The sequence below is a fragment of the Gymnogyps californianus genome, chromosome 2, assembly GCF_018139145.2.
Source record: "Gymnogyps californianus isolate 813 chromosome 2, ASM1813914v2, whole genome shotgun sequence".
Taxonomy (NCBI): Eukaryota; Metazoa; Chordata; class Aves; order Accipitriformes; family Cathartidae; genus Gymnogyps; species Gymnogyps californianus.
Genome location: NC_059472.1, coordinates 114,391,386 through 114,411,943, shown reverse-complemented (window position 1 = coordinate 114,411,943; position 20,558 = coordinate 114,391,386). Strand labels below are relative to the sequence as shown.

The 20,558-nt window shown below is 40.3% G+C and overlaps 1 protein-coding gene across 1 annotated transcript in view; it reads right to left on the bottom strand.

Annotated features, from left to right (window-relative positions):
• Nucleotides 1–17,338, bottom strand: part of SEPTIN7 (septin 7) — an 80,933-nt gene extending 63,595 nt beyond the window's left edge. Inside the window, 5 exon segments of the mRNA XM_050915881.1 lie at nt 241–343; nt 3,280–3,284; nt 7,089–7,164; nt 10,446–10,453; nt 17,227–17,338. Coding sequence (XP_050771838.1) covers nt 241–343; nt 3,280–3,284; nt 7,089–7,164; nt 10,446–10,453; nt 17,227–17,338 — 304 coding nt within the window.
• Nucleotides 17,339–20,558: the final 3,220 nt, after the last annotated feature.

Below are 20,558 nucleotides of genomic sequence, written 5' to 3'. Positions count from 1 at the left end.
CACCAAACTTTTTTCTTAGACTGTATGAACTATACAGTTCCCATTCTTTATTCTCCTCCTCATCTACTTGCATATCGGACACGTTCTTTTTAAACACTCTCGATTTAACAGTCTAGAAGGGGAAGATCCGTATTCTCTCATGAGATCATGCAAAACATATTTACATCATCATCATAGATTTTAAGAACTACAACAATATACTTCTAATGATCACCACTCAAAAGAAAGAAAGAAACTTACCTACTACCATGAGTGTGAATTCAAATCCTCTCTTCACAGACTTCCGGTAAACTTGATTTGGAAGATTTGCAAACCCCACATATCCTTCAAGGTTCTTCTGTTGCTAAGGCAAGAGATATTTAGGAAAAAAAAGTTAAAAGAAATGCTTGTAACTTCTTAGCTTGCTTGTATTTTTTTTAGTTATTTAAATGTTCGCTTCATTTTCACATTTGTAGAAAGGTGCTATCTACCCAACCTCTCAACAACGTAAGCTGTCTACATCAAAGACAGTGCAATGAACTGCAGCAATAAATAAGAAAAACTGATTTTTGTTTTTTGACTGGATAGCTAAAAGACTAGCACAGAAAGTTATCTATGCTAACAGTATTTTAAGCAAGTACAATTATCACATTATGACTGTGCAAGCACCAGAGTGTACAAGCGCAAACAGATTAAAATACAACCAACTTTCTTCCAATGCCCATTTGAAACACAGGCAAGTAGTAGGAGTATAGATTTCCTATACTCCCGAAAGTCATGGTGGTACCGCCCCAATATGACAGGGACTAACTTGACGCTCTCTACTTCTGGGTTACACAGTCGGAGGCCTTCATGTTAAATCTAGATCTAGATCTACACTAATGCAGCATGCATCGCAACAAGCCCTCCATGAAGGCAAAACTTCAGTTGGCTTGTACTGTGAAGAAGTTATTCAAAATATTGCCTACTATGAAAAGAGAGAATTCTGGATGTTAGCCATTACTTCTCACCACTTTCACGAAAATGTTGAAGGTGCTTAAAATGCCTCTCCCTCACTGTACTAGACCTGGTGATCCTCCAGAGATCAGCCATGCTACTTTTAAACTACTCTTCCAGTAGAATCCTAGAAATGTGTTTGATATCACAGCAGGTCTGAGGATTCTCTTAGACAAGACAGTTTAGTTCTTTTACAGAGAATCTGAAAATACTTTCGGAGACAACTGTCTACTTAAAGCAACACAAGGTACTGTTTCTCATGGAGCAACGATTTCAGCCTTTAGGCTTTATGTCCATCCAAAGTTGAGAGGATATGATTTGATACTACCTCAATTTCAGAGCTTAAGAGAGTTCCGTACATCCACAGTGCTGAAGCGCTGTCTACAAGTTTAAATTCCCCTCCCTAAGATTATCTTCAAGAGGATAGAGGAATTCTAAAAAATAATTTAAAAAAAATCTACAGGCACTACTGCCTCAGAACTTCTCTGTATGGGATAGAGTATGGTTAATTTAAGTGTGGTATGTGGCTGACTCATGCTTATTTGGATGTTTTTTTCTACAATTGATGGAATAAACTTACAGTAATAACTCCTAGAATTTAAAAAAAAATTTTTTTTTTAATTAAAAGCAAACATTCCTTGCAAGGATATAAAAACACTATGCCTTTTAAAGCATTGAATACAAGAAGAACTAGCTTCTTTGCAATCCAACAGCACTAGTCAATGAATTGACTCTCTGCTTTAAGTCACATAACTGATTTCTCCATTTGGCAAACAAACCATTATTCTCAAGCAATGCTACACCACTACAAAGACATAGTATACTGGTGCCATCATCAAATTTAAATAAGTCTGAAAAGTCCAAACTTAGCAGGACTACTTTGAAAAAGACAGATTTAATACTACTGCAAATTAGTATCAGCTCTCATTTAGTGATAATACACTGCATCAATTCTCCTTCAAGTTTAAAGAAAGGCAGTATCTTTGAACTCATTGACTCATACAGAATAAGAGAGGAACATCGAATGATAGCCAGCTAAAGCTAGGTGTTATAGCTTCAAGTTCAAATGCACACAATGCAACTAATGTTATTACTTCTCTAAATGTAGGAATGTTTGCCTTGTGTCACCAAGAAACTTTTTTTAAGATGCTTTTTGTTTCAATTCAGCCTTTGGTGCAGCAATAGTCTCATCTGAAAGGTTTCATAAGATTAAAAAAAAGCAGCCAGGAATTTAAAAATCCAAAGACTGTTTTACTTTTCCAATCTATTACTACAACTACATGTGAGGAATACAATCTATAACCCTGAACAGGAGCCAATGCTTCATTACATGACATGCAAGTAGGTGCTTTTTAAGATACTAAAGAGCTCCTCAACAGTGCGGGTCCTTAATAACGATTGAGGATATGCAACGGCTATTCATCCTACCAGACATAAAATATCTAATCACAGTCAGACACTCCTTATAGTTCTACTTGTCAACCACCTGCATCTTTTAATGCCTACATACCTTTTAACATATGTCATGCTTACCAGAAACAGCTCACCTCCTCATTAAGTCTAGGTAATACTTCTTTTGCTTAAAAGAATGGGTTTACATGTAATTCTTGTTTTAAATTATTTGTATTTCTCTTCCCTTCCCCTTCATATATAGCTCCACATTTAGGATAGTTTTACTACTAAGAACTTTAAGGATGCTGAGTATGAAATGCTAAACAAGAATAGATGACAACTTCTGGGTTGTTTGCTCTGTTAAGTGGGTCTATAGCATTTACACCCACAATTTTAGATAACAAAATATGAATGTTACTAACCAGAAAGACGTATGAAATGTTACACTTGGCATTAATGCTGTATTTAATGTGAGCATTTACACTCGATAGGAAAGAGCCTTTTAAAAAACTGAAGTCAGATGACAGATTCAGATTTCTGGTATACCAATACCAATTAAAATTGAAGCTTTCAACGTACTGATTTTTAAACAGTTGCATTTCCTCATAACATGCTACTTCTAAACAGACCAAAACAGACTAGGAATTGAGTTTCTTAAGTTCCTGCAACAGCTTTTAAAAGAAGTTACGTATTACTTTTTTTGTTGGAAGCATTGACTTCCACTGTATTGATCATTGTGCCAGGTGAGATCTCGTGTTTCTAATACTTACAATAGCTTCCCCTTAACTTTTATCCCTTCCTGATTTTCAACCAGCTGCTACCCAAGCTCAGTTTCAGTTCACCTACTAAAACCCTAATGCTTCTTCTATTTCCACAATAGCTGTAATACATCTGTATCAAAGTAATACTTACAGCTACTTTGTAAACAACACATTTCCATCATTTCCAGTGTTGAAGGTATCAATAGAATACATCCAGAAGTAGTCCAGTAAAACGATGAATTTGAACCATTGCAGCAACGAGTCCACACAGGTGCAGCAGCAATCCAGAAACAGGGGTGGTGTGAGGAGAGAAGGAAAAGGAAAGAAAAAGTTACTTACATTTGACCAAAGTTACCCACTACACTTTCCATCTAGCATGCTTAGTATACAGTGTTTTATGTAATCTTTTAGTTTGTTTTATATGTATGACAGCTTCATTTCACAATAATACACTACATGACCTCCACGCCATTTAATGATCAATACAGGTAGTTATTCCATAGCTCTTTTTACTCCAGTTATACAGTGTGCTTTTTGTTTACCATATGCTATTTGAACCTGTAATAGGTTCAAGGGTATTTATTTTCTTCAGAGGTGTTCACCAGAACATGTAATCTCATTTCACCACACTACTGCACAATATTTTTCTATTAGAGTGGAAAAGGTACAAAGATCAAAGCCATCATCATTGTAAATGTCTCTCATGATTTTGTATTCCTATGTCACTTCATACATTCAGTGAACAGTGTCAATTCACTTCATTTGCAATACTGAGCATTAGAGCACTGCAGCAAATTTGGGCATAACTGTCATGGTTGAACAGCCAGAAAATAAAGAACAAATTAGGGGGCACAAGTTAAGTGCCTGTTCAGCATCACCTAACTCTGTGGATGACAAGAGACCTATGCTAGTTCTCCAATGTGGCACTTAAAATACTTTTAACTACAAACCCATATCACAAAGACCCTTTAAATTTCTGTTTTTCACTAAACATCTTTCCATGCTTGAGTATTTCAAGACACTAACACAAAAAAGAGGAAAAAAAATCTCAATACCAAATTCTAGGCCAGCAGTCAATGACGCTTCTGCACCCTAACATCTAATTTTTTAATCAATCCCATACTCCCAGAGGCTCAGAGCCTATTTTTAGAAAATTTACACTGTGATGGAGACTACAGTTCAAAGTGGCACTGAGGTCCCCTTCTCCGTTTCTTCCTAATGGGATATGAGCCTGCTGTTTTTACAGTCCCCCTCATATTCTATCAGTGTCCAGAGCCGTAACAATTCAGCACACTGGGTACTTTGCTGCTGCACTCTTCTGAGAGGACAAAAAAGCAAAGCACTGCCGATCAGTTCCAGTCCCTCTCTGTGCCCTGGAGAGAGGTGGCACAAGACATTCCATGTAGCTTTGGGAGGAGGACAGATGCATGTGCAGCAGAACCGGAGCAAGCTGTACAGGCTGGGATACGACTAATACTGCAGATCCTGCAGCAGTATGAATGCCCAAAGGTTTTGATATCAACCACCTTAAGCACTATATTACTAATTACTATCATTTATCATGTTGCACATCACTACTTTCAACTTCGAAACAAGGCAGCATTGTCAAGCTCAGACGACTTCTGCATCAGTCCACCAAGTGCACAGGAGGGCCTGGTTCCCTAGACGAAAGCCGTATTATTAAACAGTGTGATTTTAAAACCATCATCCAGCACGAACAGCCACATGGGTCAGACCAAAGTTCCTGCCTTCAACAGTGGCCAAAAACATACTTCTAAGGTAGTGCATACAACTGAGTAAACAGACAGCAGTATTTCTCTAAGCACCTCCGTAGCCACCAAAAGTCTACTTCTCAAGCATTTGTTAAGATGGGGGTATTTTTCCACTTGAATAGCATTTGATTGATTTCTCTTCCATGCACTCGTACACTCTTCTTAGCATCACGTAAACAGAGCATCAACAAAAGTCCCCATAGCAAGGTCTCCCTCTGATCACCTGTACTTTGTTAAAGGGAGGACTTTATCATTTCAAAATCACCACCTGTTAGCTTAATTGCTGCACAGTACTACCTGTGTTGGAAAACAGCCTTAATAATCTAGCATACTTCATTAAGAAGAAGCTGTTTCATGCCTGTGATCGCCTCCGCTGCTCTTCTGTAACACTCTTCTAGCTCTGTACTCTTCTGGAGAGGTCAGGGTGAGAGCTACATACAGTATCCAAGAGACAAAACAGTCACAGATCCACAGTCTGATCATGTGGTATCTCTTGTTCTCTGATCCTTTCTTACTGATTCCCGACATGCAATTTGCTTTTTTGACTACTTCTGAGTACTAAGCTGATGATAATGGGAACTGTACACAGGCCCAAGACCTTGCTCCTGAGTTTTAACAGATGTTCACAGCTTATCACTGAGCGTACAGCACGAAAGCAGTCCACATGTATATTACTTTACATTCACCTACACTGCATTTCAGCTATCATTTTATATCAAGTCTTCTAACATTTTTAAGTCCTTTAGTTGCCCATCATCTCTGCTCTAACTTAGCACAAATGAAGGCAAGCCATACAATCATAAATCTGGCCTTAGCTGACTTTTCATGCATCCACTTTGTGCATTCAATATTACTTCAATGTAGATCTCCCCCAAGCAAAATGTCAAAGCCCACATAAACCAGCTGCAGAGCTGGTGTTTTTAGATCCATTATCTGAACCGATGGATTAATAGCCAGCAGCAAGCTGCTGTAACTATGCAAATGAGCAAAAAGAGAGAAAGAAGGCACCATCAGTGGCTTTCCAAGGAGTTGTAAGGAAGAACACTGACAATCAAAAAATGCTCTTTTCCTTGTTTTCTATCAAGTCTGTCTATCATCTTTGTTATTGCCCAGTCACCATAATTTACATCTCTTCTTTATTCTGTGCTATGTCCAGGAATGATAAATCTAAAGTCATTCTTCAGGTACTACCATCTGGGCCAAAAGATGACAGTCTCTGGCAGACGGTCCACTGCTTGACAAAACAGCATACCTTATCCCTCTGATCAAGAGGGGATGCAAGTCCAAGGTAAGCTAAAGCCATTTTTTACCTCTACCACTTGCAACTTGAGAGCTCAGCTCACACTCTACGTGGGTTAAGTACAGCTGCTGTGCACTGGTAGTAACCAGCAGCCTGTTACATGATGTTATGAAAACTCTTCAAGGATTTATGACCTAGCCAAACTAGCAGCAAATATTAACGAAGAGAGCTGGATAGGGGGAAAAAAAAAAAAAAAAAAAAAAGACAAAACAGAAACGCAGTTTAACATCGGGGGAGTCACTGTCCTTTCCAATCAAAGCTGGCTTTGGAGCTTCTCAATCAAAATTATTCTAAGAGAAAGAAATGCAATACTTTTTTTTCCCCTAGTGACCTTCTAGGAACCATTATTTTAAAAAGTCTCCAGAAGCATCACAGAAAACCCAAGAATTGTTGAAATCTGACCACAACTATAAGCAACACAAAACAGTCTTAGAAAGGGCACAGACACCCATTGCATTAGGCATGTGATAGCAATGTTACTTGTCATCGACAATGAAACTTATTTATTTAACTTATTTCACACATTTGGAACAGGGAGCACATTCTGATCATAATACTTTTTCTACAATTTACATTTGTTATGGAGTCAATTTGTTCTTGTAAGATATCTAGACAGAGGGCAAGTTTCCTTTATACACAGTTTACTTGGAAAAGATGTCGGAGCTGCCAAAACATAAGAATTTGCACCTGCTCTAACACTGATTTCAATTAAGCTAAAACCATCCTTTTTAGAACTTTTAACTAATTTCTGCATACTTTTTAGCTACAGTATTTCTATTCAATTTCCTACCTTCATGCTATGAGTAAGATCAGTTTAATAGAGTTTCTAGTTTTACATAGAAAGACTAGTCTATAAAACACTGTGTACTTATATTTCCTCCAATATACATGACATGGTAACCTTTTATTTTCTTCTTTCTAACAGTGCTAGTTGTTTAAAGTCTCCACATCAGTATCTAGAAGCCTCCAAAACCTGTGTGAAGGCCTAGGGATTTACCTTACCAACATCTTCAAAATCCCTAAAAGCTTTCTACAGTTTAACAAAGTCTGCATTTTTTCCAGTTGTCAATATGGAGGCAATACATAAAACATACAGCTAATATGTATCCCCATCTTGTCCTGCCACATCCCAGAGGCAGACAGCAACTGCACATGTCTTGCAACTAACAGGTTTTGTTACTGCATTCTTAAAATAGGAGCTTTAGGTAGCAGTATTTAGTGTAGTAATGCTTCTACAAGCCCTGAGCACTTGTTAATATAATAGATAGTACCTTAACTTAGATTCCCCCCCCCAAAAAACATTAAGATATACGGAATCCATATTAAAAAAAAAAATACTGCATTTAAAAAGTATGGAAATAACAATATAAAAGGGGGAAACTCATCAGCTCTAGCTGTAAAGTTACACTTATGCTGAACATCTACAAACATGTTTGTCCTTTCACTATTCAAAGTAAAGTAAAAATATCTGCCAGGTCAGTAACGTCTGCTATAATCTGCATGGTAGAAGTCTAGTACTGATGGAAAGGAAATCAGCACTTCTATTCCCTCAAACAGGCATCAACTGCAGACAGCAGAAACCTATTAAAGGCCTTCTTTTATAATAAGACAACTTGGCTTCCAAGTGTTAACCCAGGGTCTTGCCTACATTAGAAAAAATTAAAACTACTCTCATAAAGGATCCAAAAAAAGAAAATCCTTTCGATGCATAACCACAATTAAGAAATTAGGATCTCTTTCAGTCTCTAGGAGCAAGCTGATTAAGTCAATAATCAGCAACTTCAATCACTGATCCAGTGAATGCACTTTCAATTCAACTGTTCCTCAAAATCTCACTGGGCATAGTGAGTATAGGTGAAGAGTGAGCTTTAGACTCTCTCTCTTTTCCTGTGCCAGACACTATCATCTGGTTTATTAAAAGATAGTTCTGAAACACATGTGAGGTCTAAGAGCAAAAGGATTCTGCAGGAAGGATTCTGCACTGTAAAGATCAGAAAGAGCAGACAGCATAGTCCATCTGTTGAGCTACAGGCAGTGTGTTCAGAAGGAAAGCAGAAAACTCCAAAGGGATTGTAGCAGGCACACTAGCCTGTTAGAAATTTGCCAGCCTTCAGAGCCAGCGTACAGTATACAAGGGCATGCCTGAGCAAACTGTGCACAGACCGCAGCAGCTATAGCGAACACAGGCAGTGCTGCAGTTCTTAAAGCAGCCGAAGAAGTGCAAGAAAGCAGACAACTACGGGAAAATGAAGTCATTCAACTATTTAGAAAAACAAAACTAATTATAGACAGAGGGGGGGAGGGGGAAAAGGCTGTCAAACTACAAATGCAGGCCTGTATAACTAAAATATACAAGATTAAAAGTTCTACCTGTGATGACTCTACAGAACATTCAGGCCAGCCACATATATTGACAGCTTTTATGTAATAGTTCATCCTTCACTAGAATTAGTTAAACAACTAATTCCTTGAAGAAAAAGTAAACCTTTTTTGTGCATTTTAAATACAATTTAAAAGTACAGGAATACAATTTTAAAGCTTCTTGTTCTCTTTGTGCATTTTCTGGCTTTAAAAAAAGCCTTGGTCTGCCTGCAGAAAGCAGCACGCAAACCACCATCACATAGCAACTTGCATCTAACTGAAATGACCAACTCAAAATCAAATTTGACAGTAAAGTGACCAATTATCTTCCACTCCATAAAGCAAGGGTCAAAATGACTACAGCAAGAAACAGCACAGGAGACAGGAAAGCTTACAGAAAGAGGTCACCAAAATGGCAGCCGGGGAACTAGTGTCAGGAACAGCAGTAGACCAAGCATTAACCACACATCACTTCGTGTGCCTATCACTACTTTTAACCTTTCTTCCTAACTCCTCCTCCTGAGTTTTGCTATTGTTGAATGTTCATTCCAATACAACCACTAAGCCAAGGGTTGAAGATGAAAGATGCAAAGGGAAAATATTTTGAAAAGAAGCTATGAAAGATTCCTGGATACAAAATCTCCAAGGGAAAGCAAAAAAAAAAACCAAACACCAAACAAAATTAAAAAAAGTATCTGTACTCCACTTCATGTTTAACATGTCTCTTGTCTATTTAGTTTGTGGCAGATTCCCAAAGAGATGCAAATAAGAGATTTAAAAAGAATTAAAAAAAACAAAAAAAACAACAAAACAACCTGGTGGCAATTTTCAGGCAGTTTTATCTCACACTACTTTCATCTCCTAGGAAATCAACTAAATCATGGGTTTGAAAAGAGCTGTTTTTAAGGAAACAGAAACTCTCCAGAAAGTAAGTTAACGCCTCAACCTGGAGACCATTTCAAGAGTCTTCCTTAGCACTGGAAACATAGTAGAAAGAAGCAACAAAGCACAGTAAGTGTTAAGAAACACATCAAAGTATCATGCTGTAATGTATCATTTAGTTCCTTTGCCATTTCCTTTTAATCTAAGTTACTGTTGAGCATTTTTCAGTTCTTCAGGTTAACCTTAACATTGCATTTTCCTTCAAAATTTTTACACAGATTGGTCAGTTAACACAAAGACTCAGAAGGTGGTGATAAATTATGGTTTATAGGTTTAGACCTATCTAAAAAAACAAACAAACAAACAAAAAAATCAAACCAATGGATTCCTTCCCTCTCCTATCCCAAATCTCTGGGTGAAGCAGCAGCAACAGTAAGGGCATCTTACGTCTGCCCAAGCACAGGAGTGAATTTTTCAGGAAGAGTAGATTCCTGCGATCCAACTGGCAGTATATGAACCAAGGGACTCGGAAAAAGGCATTTGCAGGCGTGCACTCTGCACACCCTTCTGTTCTATGCCTTGAATACTGACAGAAGTGAACTCCCCAGTAGTATATCCCATTCTCCTCCTCAAGCAGCTGTAAGGATGGCAATACAAGAAATAGTATTGTTACATTTCTAGCCTAAAGGGCTACTATCAGATCTAGTAAAATTTCTTGAAGATGTAGGAGCAGAAATGCTAATGATAGGTGAATCACTCATGCAGAAATACTCAAGTATGTTCAACACGCTCTAAGTGAAGTGTGTTCCCCTTAAAATCATGACAGAAATTACAGTATTTCATCTCTGGTGCTTCTGTTAACATGAGGAATTCTCATTTAAAGTAACTAGGGTTACTTTACCATACATTTCTGTATGGTGGATGCAACTTGTTCCCATATGGAAGCCATCTGTTTTTCTGTATATTCTCTTATTTTCCTATACTAGTTTCTATGCTGAACACCTCAAGCTCTGACTTATAGAAGCCTTCAGAAGCCCTGTAGGTTTCACCAAGAAGGACACTTTAACCTAAAATTTTAAAAGACATGTCCCTGTCACTTGTCTTTTAAGGTTTATTGTATTTTTGTGCTGTAGCAAACCAGCACCCCGGAACAGTGAAACCCAAGTACTTCTGAAAGCACCGATTCTTTTGTCTCAGACAAGCAATTTCTTTGGAAAAATTAAAATATATCTTGCGACTATCTCATCATTAACAAGCTGTTACCAACTAATCATCTAAAACACATTTTTATGAAAAAAAGCATAGTGGTAGTTCAAAGTTAAGGTACCGTATTTTTTAATCACTTGAAGCACGTTAGGTATTTTTCCACAGCATTCATTTCCCACCATGACAGCATATTTTAATGACACTAAAAGACAGAAGTTAGACTTTCAATTATAAACTGAATTTTCAGGATACTATGAAATCATGTTTATTTTTATGTTTTGATTCTTCTACTACTAGGTTCATCAAACAGTACCAGGAGAGGCCCTTAAGGATATTATTAAATTACTAATACTTAGAGGATTTTACTTTTTAACTATTTCCACACTGTCTGAGGAGTTCTGTATTTATAATATAAAGAATTCTAATGAGACCAAGAAGATAAAAAGAGAGACGCAGGTGCTATTTTAAAGAATTATGCCAACTAACAAAAACCTCTCCATGTGTTAAACTTAGATGTTTTGAAACACAGCTGGCTGGCTGCATTGTTTTTAATTGCCTTTATTTTTAAGCTAGAGAGATACCACAGAAAGATAGTTCCCATTATAATTACTGTGTAAGGAAGATAGTAAGTAAAACTTAAGATTGTTTCCCTGCGGGTTGCAATGCAAACTGATAGAAAGAATGGTCCATAGTGATAATAAAATGGTCCATACTGATAATCAAATGTATCATCCAGGTTTAATATTAAAGACTATTACAATATATAATTGGTACTACAGATGAGTGGTTTTTCTACAAGTTGGCAGTTAGAAACTCTAAGTTTTGATTTCATTTATTCCATGTCAAGGAATTAATTTAACTTGGCATTTACTCCATACGTTTTTCAAAGAGGAAGGCAACCCATTTGAGAGCATCCAGAACAGCAGCGGTCTAATTGCCTTGGATGTCGAAACTAAAGACTGCAAGGACTGAAGCCACAGCTCGATAGCAAACCATGCCGGTGATCAACAGCACCTTATCTGTCAGTTTCTCAACTTCCCAAGTACTTCTGTTTTTGGCATTAGTAACAAGGCTGGCTGTGAAGACCATGCATTATATGGTCCAACATGTATACCAGTAGAGCAGATATCCTGCATGATTAGCCCTGCTAAATTTTAGACAGAGTTAAATCCTCTCCATACCCGGCTGCCACACCAGAGTACTTGATGGCCAAGATTCACAACCAGAAACACAATTCAAAAGAACAGGAAACCCAAGATCGTTGTTGCCACCTGCAGGGACAAAGAATTGAACATACCAAAAGACAGTCACCTTTACCTAAGGGGATATTGGATGCCTTGCAGGCATATTGCTAGGCAAGAAGCCAGAGACACAGAAGTAGGGCCAAGTGAAATTCATTCAGCAACCAGGTTAGAGGCCATCCATTGAACATTTCTTTGGAGAAGCTGTGTCTTAATCACTTTCAAAGTCTTCTCCAAAATCAACTCTTGCACACGTTTGGACAAAAAAGATGTCAGTGTCCCTTCATTACTAAGGTATTAACATTCAAATAACTTAACTTGATCTGCATAAAACAGTGAGTACTGATATAATTTTGAACTCACCTGCTGAAAATTTCAACTGTTTAAGGATTCAGAACACAACAAATCTCAAAGACCTTTTACAGAGGCCCCTTTTATACACCTAAAAAGGAACAAACACCAACCAGCTCAAAAATTAACTTGCTAATTAAATTTGAAACTGTCGGTAAGGAAAAATCTCCCTGTTCAAATTCCCAGCTTTCCTTGCCAAATTTTTATAGGATGGGGGCTCATCACCCCTACCTTCTCCTTTCAAGCATCTAGTCTTCAGTATTGTTTTGAACTTGTAATATTAAGACATTTTTCCTTGAACTGATTAAAAAGGAGATTCCTTTTACTCACTATCCACAACTTTACAACAAAAAGGACTGAACAACCATATTGTGTAGTTTTTGCCCCAGTCTCTTTAAGGTCTTGTTCCCCATTGCTTCAGTCTGTCACTTACAAACTGCAGGTTCCTTCCACTGCTCTGAAAACTTACAGGTTTGCAGATGCCCACAGAATTGCAAATAAGAGCACTGAAGGTCAATACTTGGCACAGCTGAACAGTAGGAGATGACCATGAGCTTCAGTAACTAATACCGCAGCAGTCTGCAGACTATTCTCCTCTGTAACTTCTCCCTCAACTAAGTGCTAAAAAAAAAAATAAAGAACGCAGAAGAAGGCAAGAGGATGGCTCCCCTTTACCCATCATCAAGAGATTACTCAGACCTTGATTTTGCACCATCTGGCGAAGCCTCCCAAGAGGAAACTAATTTAATCTTCAATCTCTTGGTTTGTTAGTATACCTTTACTAACTACAATTAGGAAGCGTTTGTTTCCAGAAGCAGGAGGGTGGGAGAAATAAGAAGATGGGTTTCTTGGCCTCATTCTACTTTGGAAATTTTCACTGTCCCAAACTTGAAAGCATTCAATTGCATTTAAGCTAGCATCTGGAACTCAGATTTTGAGTCATATACTCCGAGTTTTGCACTCTCATTTTAAAAAGCTACAGTGAGTATTGGTAAGATTGCACAGCCAGAAAAATCTCTGCTGTCAGAAAGCTTCCAGAAAAATTATGTTTCTCCAGCAACAGCTTTTAATGCCTCACAACTGCTTTGTTTTTGACAAGAAGTCAGCTAAAACTGGTATCTCAACTTACTTAAGGTAACATCACAGTTAGGATCTGGTCAGGACTACAAGACCCTCCGCACTGCCAGATTTCTGCAGCCCTCATTAGTCAGGGCGTTAGTTTTGCACATCACTTAAGAAAGTCCTAATGCTAATATTAGTATTACCATAAACATCGTAGGTAATGATGCAACAGTAGATAATAAAAAGCAAGTCACCTCACTCATTCAGTGCTCAAGGAGTAAACGATAGCTGCTGAAACAAGAGCCATTAAAGTTTGCTCACTTCTGTTTATCCTCAGCTAAGTCACCAGCTCAGCACCATGGGGAGAGTACTACCTTCTTAACCACTAGCATTAATTCCTCCAACAGGATAGGGTTTTCCTCTTTCCCTATCTTAACCACTGGTAGAGTGGAAATAAACAAGTTGTACAACTAGATCAGCTACCACGTATCTCTGCTGCCTTGGGCACACTACCACAACTTTCAGCCTACGTTAAGATACAGTGTTTGGGTGGAACAGAAAAATCAAGCTCGCTTCTCTTTGCAGCAGTGCCATGTTACACCAGTCTGAAAAAGGCACTAAACCAAGATTGCGCATACCTGTCTACTCCCATGGTCGGTTGAAGTTCCACCTCTTGCCTAGAGCACACTTGCATTTCTTTTTTCATGCCAACACTTCTGTGATCCCATGATATGAAAGGTTCAGGGAGCTCAATTGATAGCAAGAAAAACAATCTTGAGAAAGAAAAAACAGACAGTTCCTGAGAGTTGAGCTCTATGAACTGACTCGCTGTCGGGTCAAAGAGGCACTGCTGCAAGGGTGGGAAGAGCAGCAGAATTGCCACCTTTCAAGCAGCTGGCCAACAGATTCACCCAGCAACTGTACCGTCAGGAGTGAACTTAGGCTTCCCTCGTATCAGTTCTGGTAACTGTACAGCCAGGGAACAAGCCAGATTAGCTCACATACCCAGCTGAAGACTACTCTACCATAAGGTTAACTTTCCTTCACATCAGCAAGCTCATCCAATCATACCAGTTGAGCTGAACACTAGAGGTAACACAAAGGAGAAGAGAAAAAATACAATCAAGACAATATTTTTCAGCTGCAGTCCAGTTATACCAGCATAAACTATGAAATTGCATGATAAGGTTCTTAAGAAAGAACAAAAAGGAAAGCAGAGGATACTGTTTGTTAAGGCAGAAGCCACTGCCTGAGCATTCACACACCAATCAAGGAGTTGCACACATACCACCTGAGACTTTAACAGCTAGGACCAGAGTCCCTTCCCAGCGGGCAACTCCCATGAGCCGACGGGTGCCCCTTTCGACTCCTCACACACACACACTCACCCTCAGGCGCTTCTTCTTCCCTCAGGCTCAACCCTAGGTTCCCTGAAGCAGAATCTCTAATCAAGGCCTTCAAAATAAAAAGCATAATTTATTCTATCTATGGTGCACAAATATAGACAGCTTGAGCTGGGTGCTTCCGGAGAGGGACCCCAAACACTAAAATACCTGGGCAATTATACCCTTACAATCTAAATTCCTGCCCCTCACACCATAGTCTGGTCCAATAGTAACATTCACGTCTGGGGTCGTCTTCTCTCTCACTGGGTCCTTTTTCTCATCTCTAGGTGGGTTCTTTATCTTTCCTGGTTTTTTTAGGCTATTTGTTAGTATGTCTCCTTTTCCTGGCTCAAACTGGCTCTGGGGCTTTCCGAATCTTCTTATTCCTCCAATCAGGGTATAGGTCAACGTTAAACAAAAGCATTAAGCAAGCTATGAGTTCTGCATTAGCATGAAGGACTACTTTTAAGCAGATGAATGAAGTCCGTAAAGCCCTCCAAAACATATTAACAGCTTCTATAACTTATATATATTCCTGCGGTACTATAGCATCACAATCTTATTCCATTACTGCCACGTGCTGTTTATGTCTCGTTCGGGTGTGGTCTGCATGCTCGCGTAGCTCAGCTTTGCCACCTTCCACAACATGTTTGAAAATACTGCTGGGCGTACTAAAATTTCCTGCAAACTGTGAAAGAATTACACATAAATGAGATTAAAGCACTCCAACTGGCCAAAACCGGGAAAGGTTTGATTTAAGCTTTATGTTAACATTAACTTAAGCATTCTTGGCAATTTCGACCACCTCACTAGGTCAAGTTTCATTTTATTTAAAGTTCAACTTGAATCATTACATGAATGGTCTTTTAATGTATGAGATATAAAAAGAGGTAACATTTCATACATTATTCTTCTAATAATCTGCTTGACCATAATACAGTGACAACCACTGGCACCAGTACCAACATTCATGCCATCTTACATTTTTCTCAGCATCAACTGCAATGACCTACAACGCTTTTTCAGACAAATGTCACACCAGAAATTCTGCCATCAATGACTTCGGCTGCCTTTCTAAAAGGTCTCTTTGTACTAACATTACTGTATGATAGACTGATTTCTACATATAATAAGACTACTTTGATTGGAATTTGATAAACTGCTACTTTGTAGCTCAACACTCACCAACAACTTTAAAGAGCATGCCTTACATATTTAGTTCACATTTCTCTTTTTCTGGTCGTTGTTCCTGTCATGCTTTACCCCAAAGCACTGGAAAAAGCTTAGTACGTGATATTCTCTCCTTTGAGAGCATGCTTCTAAGACCACTGTCACCCCTTGGTCTTTCTTGTGGTCAAATGAAAGACAAGTCTAAAGTCAATCTTTTTTTTTTTTTTTCTTTCTTCAGGTCTCGCCTCTTTTGTGAGTATGATGCAATCTTTCAATTTAAAAAGCTCTATTTTTAAAATGCTGACACCAAAACTAGGTGCTGCATCTTAATATTGATCCCCCTAAAGCTACAGTGGGTCAAAGGGAGAAATCTCCCTAATGTTTTAATCAATCCTCCCCCTGCTTGTAAGTCCTAACATCTTTATCTCAGTAAAAAAAAAAAACAAAAAACAAACCAAAAAGCACACAACTGTTAAGCGTAAAACAGGAAAAAAAAACAATTAAAAAAACCTACATCTTGAGATGCGATTTTCAATGTTGACAAAAAAAATTTCTAAATCTTCTGTGCTACTAAGAAATAATTCAGTTCTATTTTAGTTGCTTAAGTGCTTCTGAATGTAACACCCATAGTGTTATTGTTCTGTAATACTACTTCCAAAATTATTTGCAAATGTATTCTGAACTATCATTGCGTTAAATGACAGAAATCTGGCATGAAAATGGCCACACAAAGAGCCATTTGAAATTAAGATACAGAGCTAGAGCCACCGAAGAACAGATTCCCCATAAGTGGCTTTAAGAAGGGCTTGCACTGGGCAGTGCACCGCTCTGTGTGGCAGCACTACCAGTCCAGACACTGAAGTCGGCGTGTGACTGGTGGGTTTCTGTAAGGCACATTTATGAGTGCGGAACAGCGCTCATGCACAAAAAGCAGAAGTGACTTTTGCGGGAAGGAAGTCCAGGACATACATCAGAACAAGGTTTAGTCAGGTGTGTGTTTTACATACCTCTAGCTCAAACTCTGTCAAAAGGATATATATTGTCTTCTGAAGTGCTTATGAGCCTACTGGTTACTTTTTGATTTTAATGTAACACAAAGAATGTCATAACTTACAGTAGCTTCACAGCCATGCTTGTGCAATGCAGCAAATACCTGGTTTTGCAGGGCAGCTGCATTAAACTAAAGCAGAAGGCAAACCTACAAGTTATGTAAGTAAATATTGATTCAATTCTTTCCTATTAAAAAAAAAAAACCACAAATAGAAACGAGCTACCTGATGACATTACAGAGCTATCATGATGCTACCATTAAACCAGGGCTGGAAAAAAAGTCCAATTTGACTCACCCCTGACATACGTGAAACTCACGCTGGCAAGGTGAACAGGAAGTCACTGGTTTCTGTGAACCAAGTTTCTGGCCCTCACAGTTGAGAAATGTCTTTACCTCACCTATGCCACCATCCCCACCTCTCTAAGACATCTATTCTATAAACATCAGTTCAAGACATTCAAACGCTCCTAGGGAATAGTTTGTGACCGCCTACAGTTTAACACTACCCCAAATTTGAATTACTAATTTAAACGAGACTTAACTAAACTACTTAAATGGTGACTAAATGCCATTCTAATTACAGAGAACACATTTGCAATTAACTAGCTTATTTCAGGAGCTAGAGCACCAACTTACAGAAAACAGAACATCGCTCATACATACGCATCTCTGGTCTAGACAGGTTAAGTGAACAGTCTGGCAATAAATTAGAGCTAAAAACGTATGTCACACTACAGTTCTGACTAGAAACCTCTCTCCTACACCTTCTCCGAGGCAAATTTTCCTTCACTGACTTTGTGTTTAAAACGAGGTTTTGAATCCGTAGCCATTGTATTTTATAACTATTTGTTGTCTTAATGGGTATTTTAAGATAGTATTAAAAACACCACCACAGCAGCATTGAGCTACTAGAACTGAAGAAACTAAAGTATGAGAAGTATGAGCCTGACCCATGGAAGAGAGTAATGAAAGTACCACTAAGTTGCCAGCCAGTTAAAGAAAAAAAGAAGAAAGTTCTACTGTGCACATTTAGACATTTTTATGCAAAAAGAAAACAAAATCTATTGTATTTTAGCTTACAAAGACGACAAATCTGATCCTTTACCTCTGCATAAGATAAACAATCAGATTTTTCTCCATCTATACACAAACATACATTTGTTTGTCACACTGAGTATGCATCTGAAGCACCATTTTAACTGAGACTAGCCACTTGTCCTTGTGGGTAAACTGAAGGAAATGCTGTGAGTTATTATCAGCACAGAGACTGATATGCACAGTTCTGAGTGCATTTGCTTCAATTTCAGAATGACTAAGTAGCAACCCTTTCTTCCATAGTAGCAAACACAGAACAGGTGATGTTCTTGCATTTCAATTCAGGTTTCAACACAGACAAGGCAGTAATTGACCTTTAAAGCAATGGCTTTTTGAAACCTGCTCTTCTAAGTAAAATTCTATTTATTGGTTTTTGTAATTCACATGTCAGCTTAAAAAAAAAAAAAAAAAAAGCAGTTATCCGAAGCCAGGATGAAATAATGCTCTCATGTTCACAAGTCACCAGCCAAAGATGCTAGTAATCTCACAGAGCAAACAAGACACAAACATTACAAACTGAGCAGGTATCAAGTGAAAGATGTTAAACACTACACAAAAATACATCTTCCCCAATTCCTAACGTTTCAGCAGGCAAGAACTTTAAAATATATATAGACAGAATCATAAAGGAGAAATACTTTACAATATTAGTTTGATATCTCAGTGAAAGTTCTATTCAGAAATTAAGTTATCACTTAGCACTGAAAAGCTACTACTACAAAAAAATCTTGCATAAGAAGGTATGATCTACCTTTTAGCCGAGATAAACAGCAGTGGCCCCTCTAACTTTCATGGGAGCTGAGCCTGCATATTCACACAAGCTGACATTTTTTTGGTCCCGATATTAATACAGATCTTAGGTATTTCTACATATGGAAGCATTTCTTTCACTGAACATAACCTAAAGCTACTGTCAGTCAGAGGGAGATTCCAATAGCCAAGAAAAAAACATTCAGTGAATGGGTACTTCTGACAGTCTTCTGTTCACTGATTTTTCATCTGCAGGAGGCGGCACACAAACTGCACACAGAAGATTCTTGAACATTGTCTTTCACAGAATTACATTTGTACATAACTGGATCAGCGTGAAGTCAACAACTTCATGCTAAAATAAGTTTAGCTGCTTTTCCTTAAGTTACCCATTAAAAATCTTTGCACGCAATCATCCCTTTTCCCAGTCACCCTCCTGAAACGCTAAGCAACCCTCCAATTTATTTTGCAGGACTGGCTAGCTAAGCGAGGGGATCACACAGAAACTGCTCATAAAGCATTTCATACAGATTTCCGGGGAAGCTGTTCGTAAATTGTCTTTTTTTGTTGGTTTTTTTTTTTTTTTTTAATATTTTTTCGTTTTGTTTTAAAAACGACCGGCCGAGGCCCTGGCCCGCCGCCGCTGCAGGGGCAGGAGCCGGCCGGGGCAGCCCGGGCGGGGGCGGACCGGACGCCCCGCGGAGGCGGCCACCAGCCCCGCGCACGCCCCGGCGGGCGGCAAATAAAAGCCAGACCCGAGCGGCAGAAAGCCCTCCGAAAAAGCCCGGGGCGGGGGGGGGGGAAGCTACAGGGGCGGGGAGGCGGCTGGCGGGCAAGCACGCCGCGGTGCCTTCAGCCCTCTCCCGCTGCCACACACGCACCCACCCGCGCACAGGCGCCCCCTTCTTCTTCCTCCTCCCCCCCCCCGGCGCCGTGATTTCAGTCCCACCCGCTCCTCTCCCGCATATTTGAAGGCTGCTTTAATTCCTGCAGCAAATTCCTCCCTCCCAAATTTGGGCGCAAAAGGAGAAAAGGGGAGGAGGGACAGGGATGGCGGGGGAAGGGGAGAAAGCGAGGGGGAAGAAATATCTCCGGCATTTTCGCCGCCTGGCTCCCCAGCTCCGCGCAGGCATTATACAATTTCGGCGAGGCAGGAAGTGACTGCGGGGGGGGGGGGCGGCGGCGAAGGGGACTGGAGCCGCATCTGAGGAGGAGGAAGGCGGGGGGCGGCGAGAGGGACGGGGGGCCCGCGGCGGGGCCGCCGCTCCGCCCGGCAGCCGGTCCCCGCCGCCGGGATGGGGGTCTCGGCGGCGCCCGCTGCTTTCCCCCCCGCCCCCCCCCCCCCTCCACTCACTCCCGGGCTACCTCCCAGCCCACCCATCATGGAGACCCCGCGGCCGCAGGCTCCCGCCTCGGACTGTCACGGCCCCCCCGCGCCTCGGCCCCGGGCTGGAGACTCACCCATGGCGCTGGCCGGCGGCGGTGGTGGTGTCGCTGCCGCTGCTGACGCTGGGCTCCGGCTGGCTGCCCTCCCGCCCTCCTTCCCTGCCTCAGCCGCGGCGGCACCGAGCGGGCCGCCCCCTCCTCCCCGCGCGCCTCCCGCCAGCCAACCCGGCGGCCGCCGCGGCGATTCTCCAACGCCCCCTACGCCGATTCCGCCGAGGGGCCGCGGCCCTTCCGCACAGCGCCTACGCGCGCCCGCTCTGGCGGCCGGACGGACTTAGCGGGCTCGGCTCGGCGCGGCACGGCTCCGCTCCGCTCCCCCCGCCGCTGCCGCCGCCTGCTCCTCCTCCTCCTCCTTCTC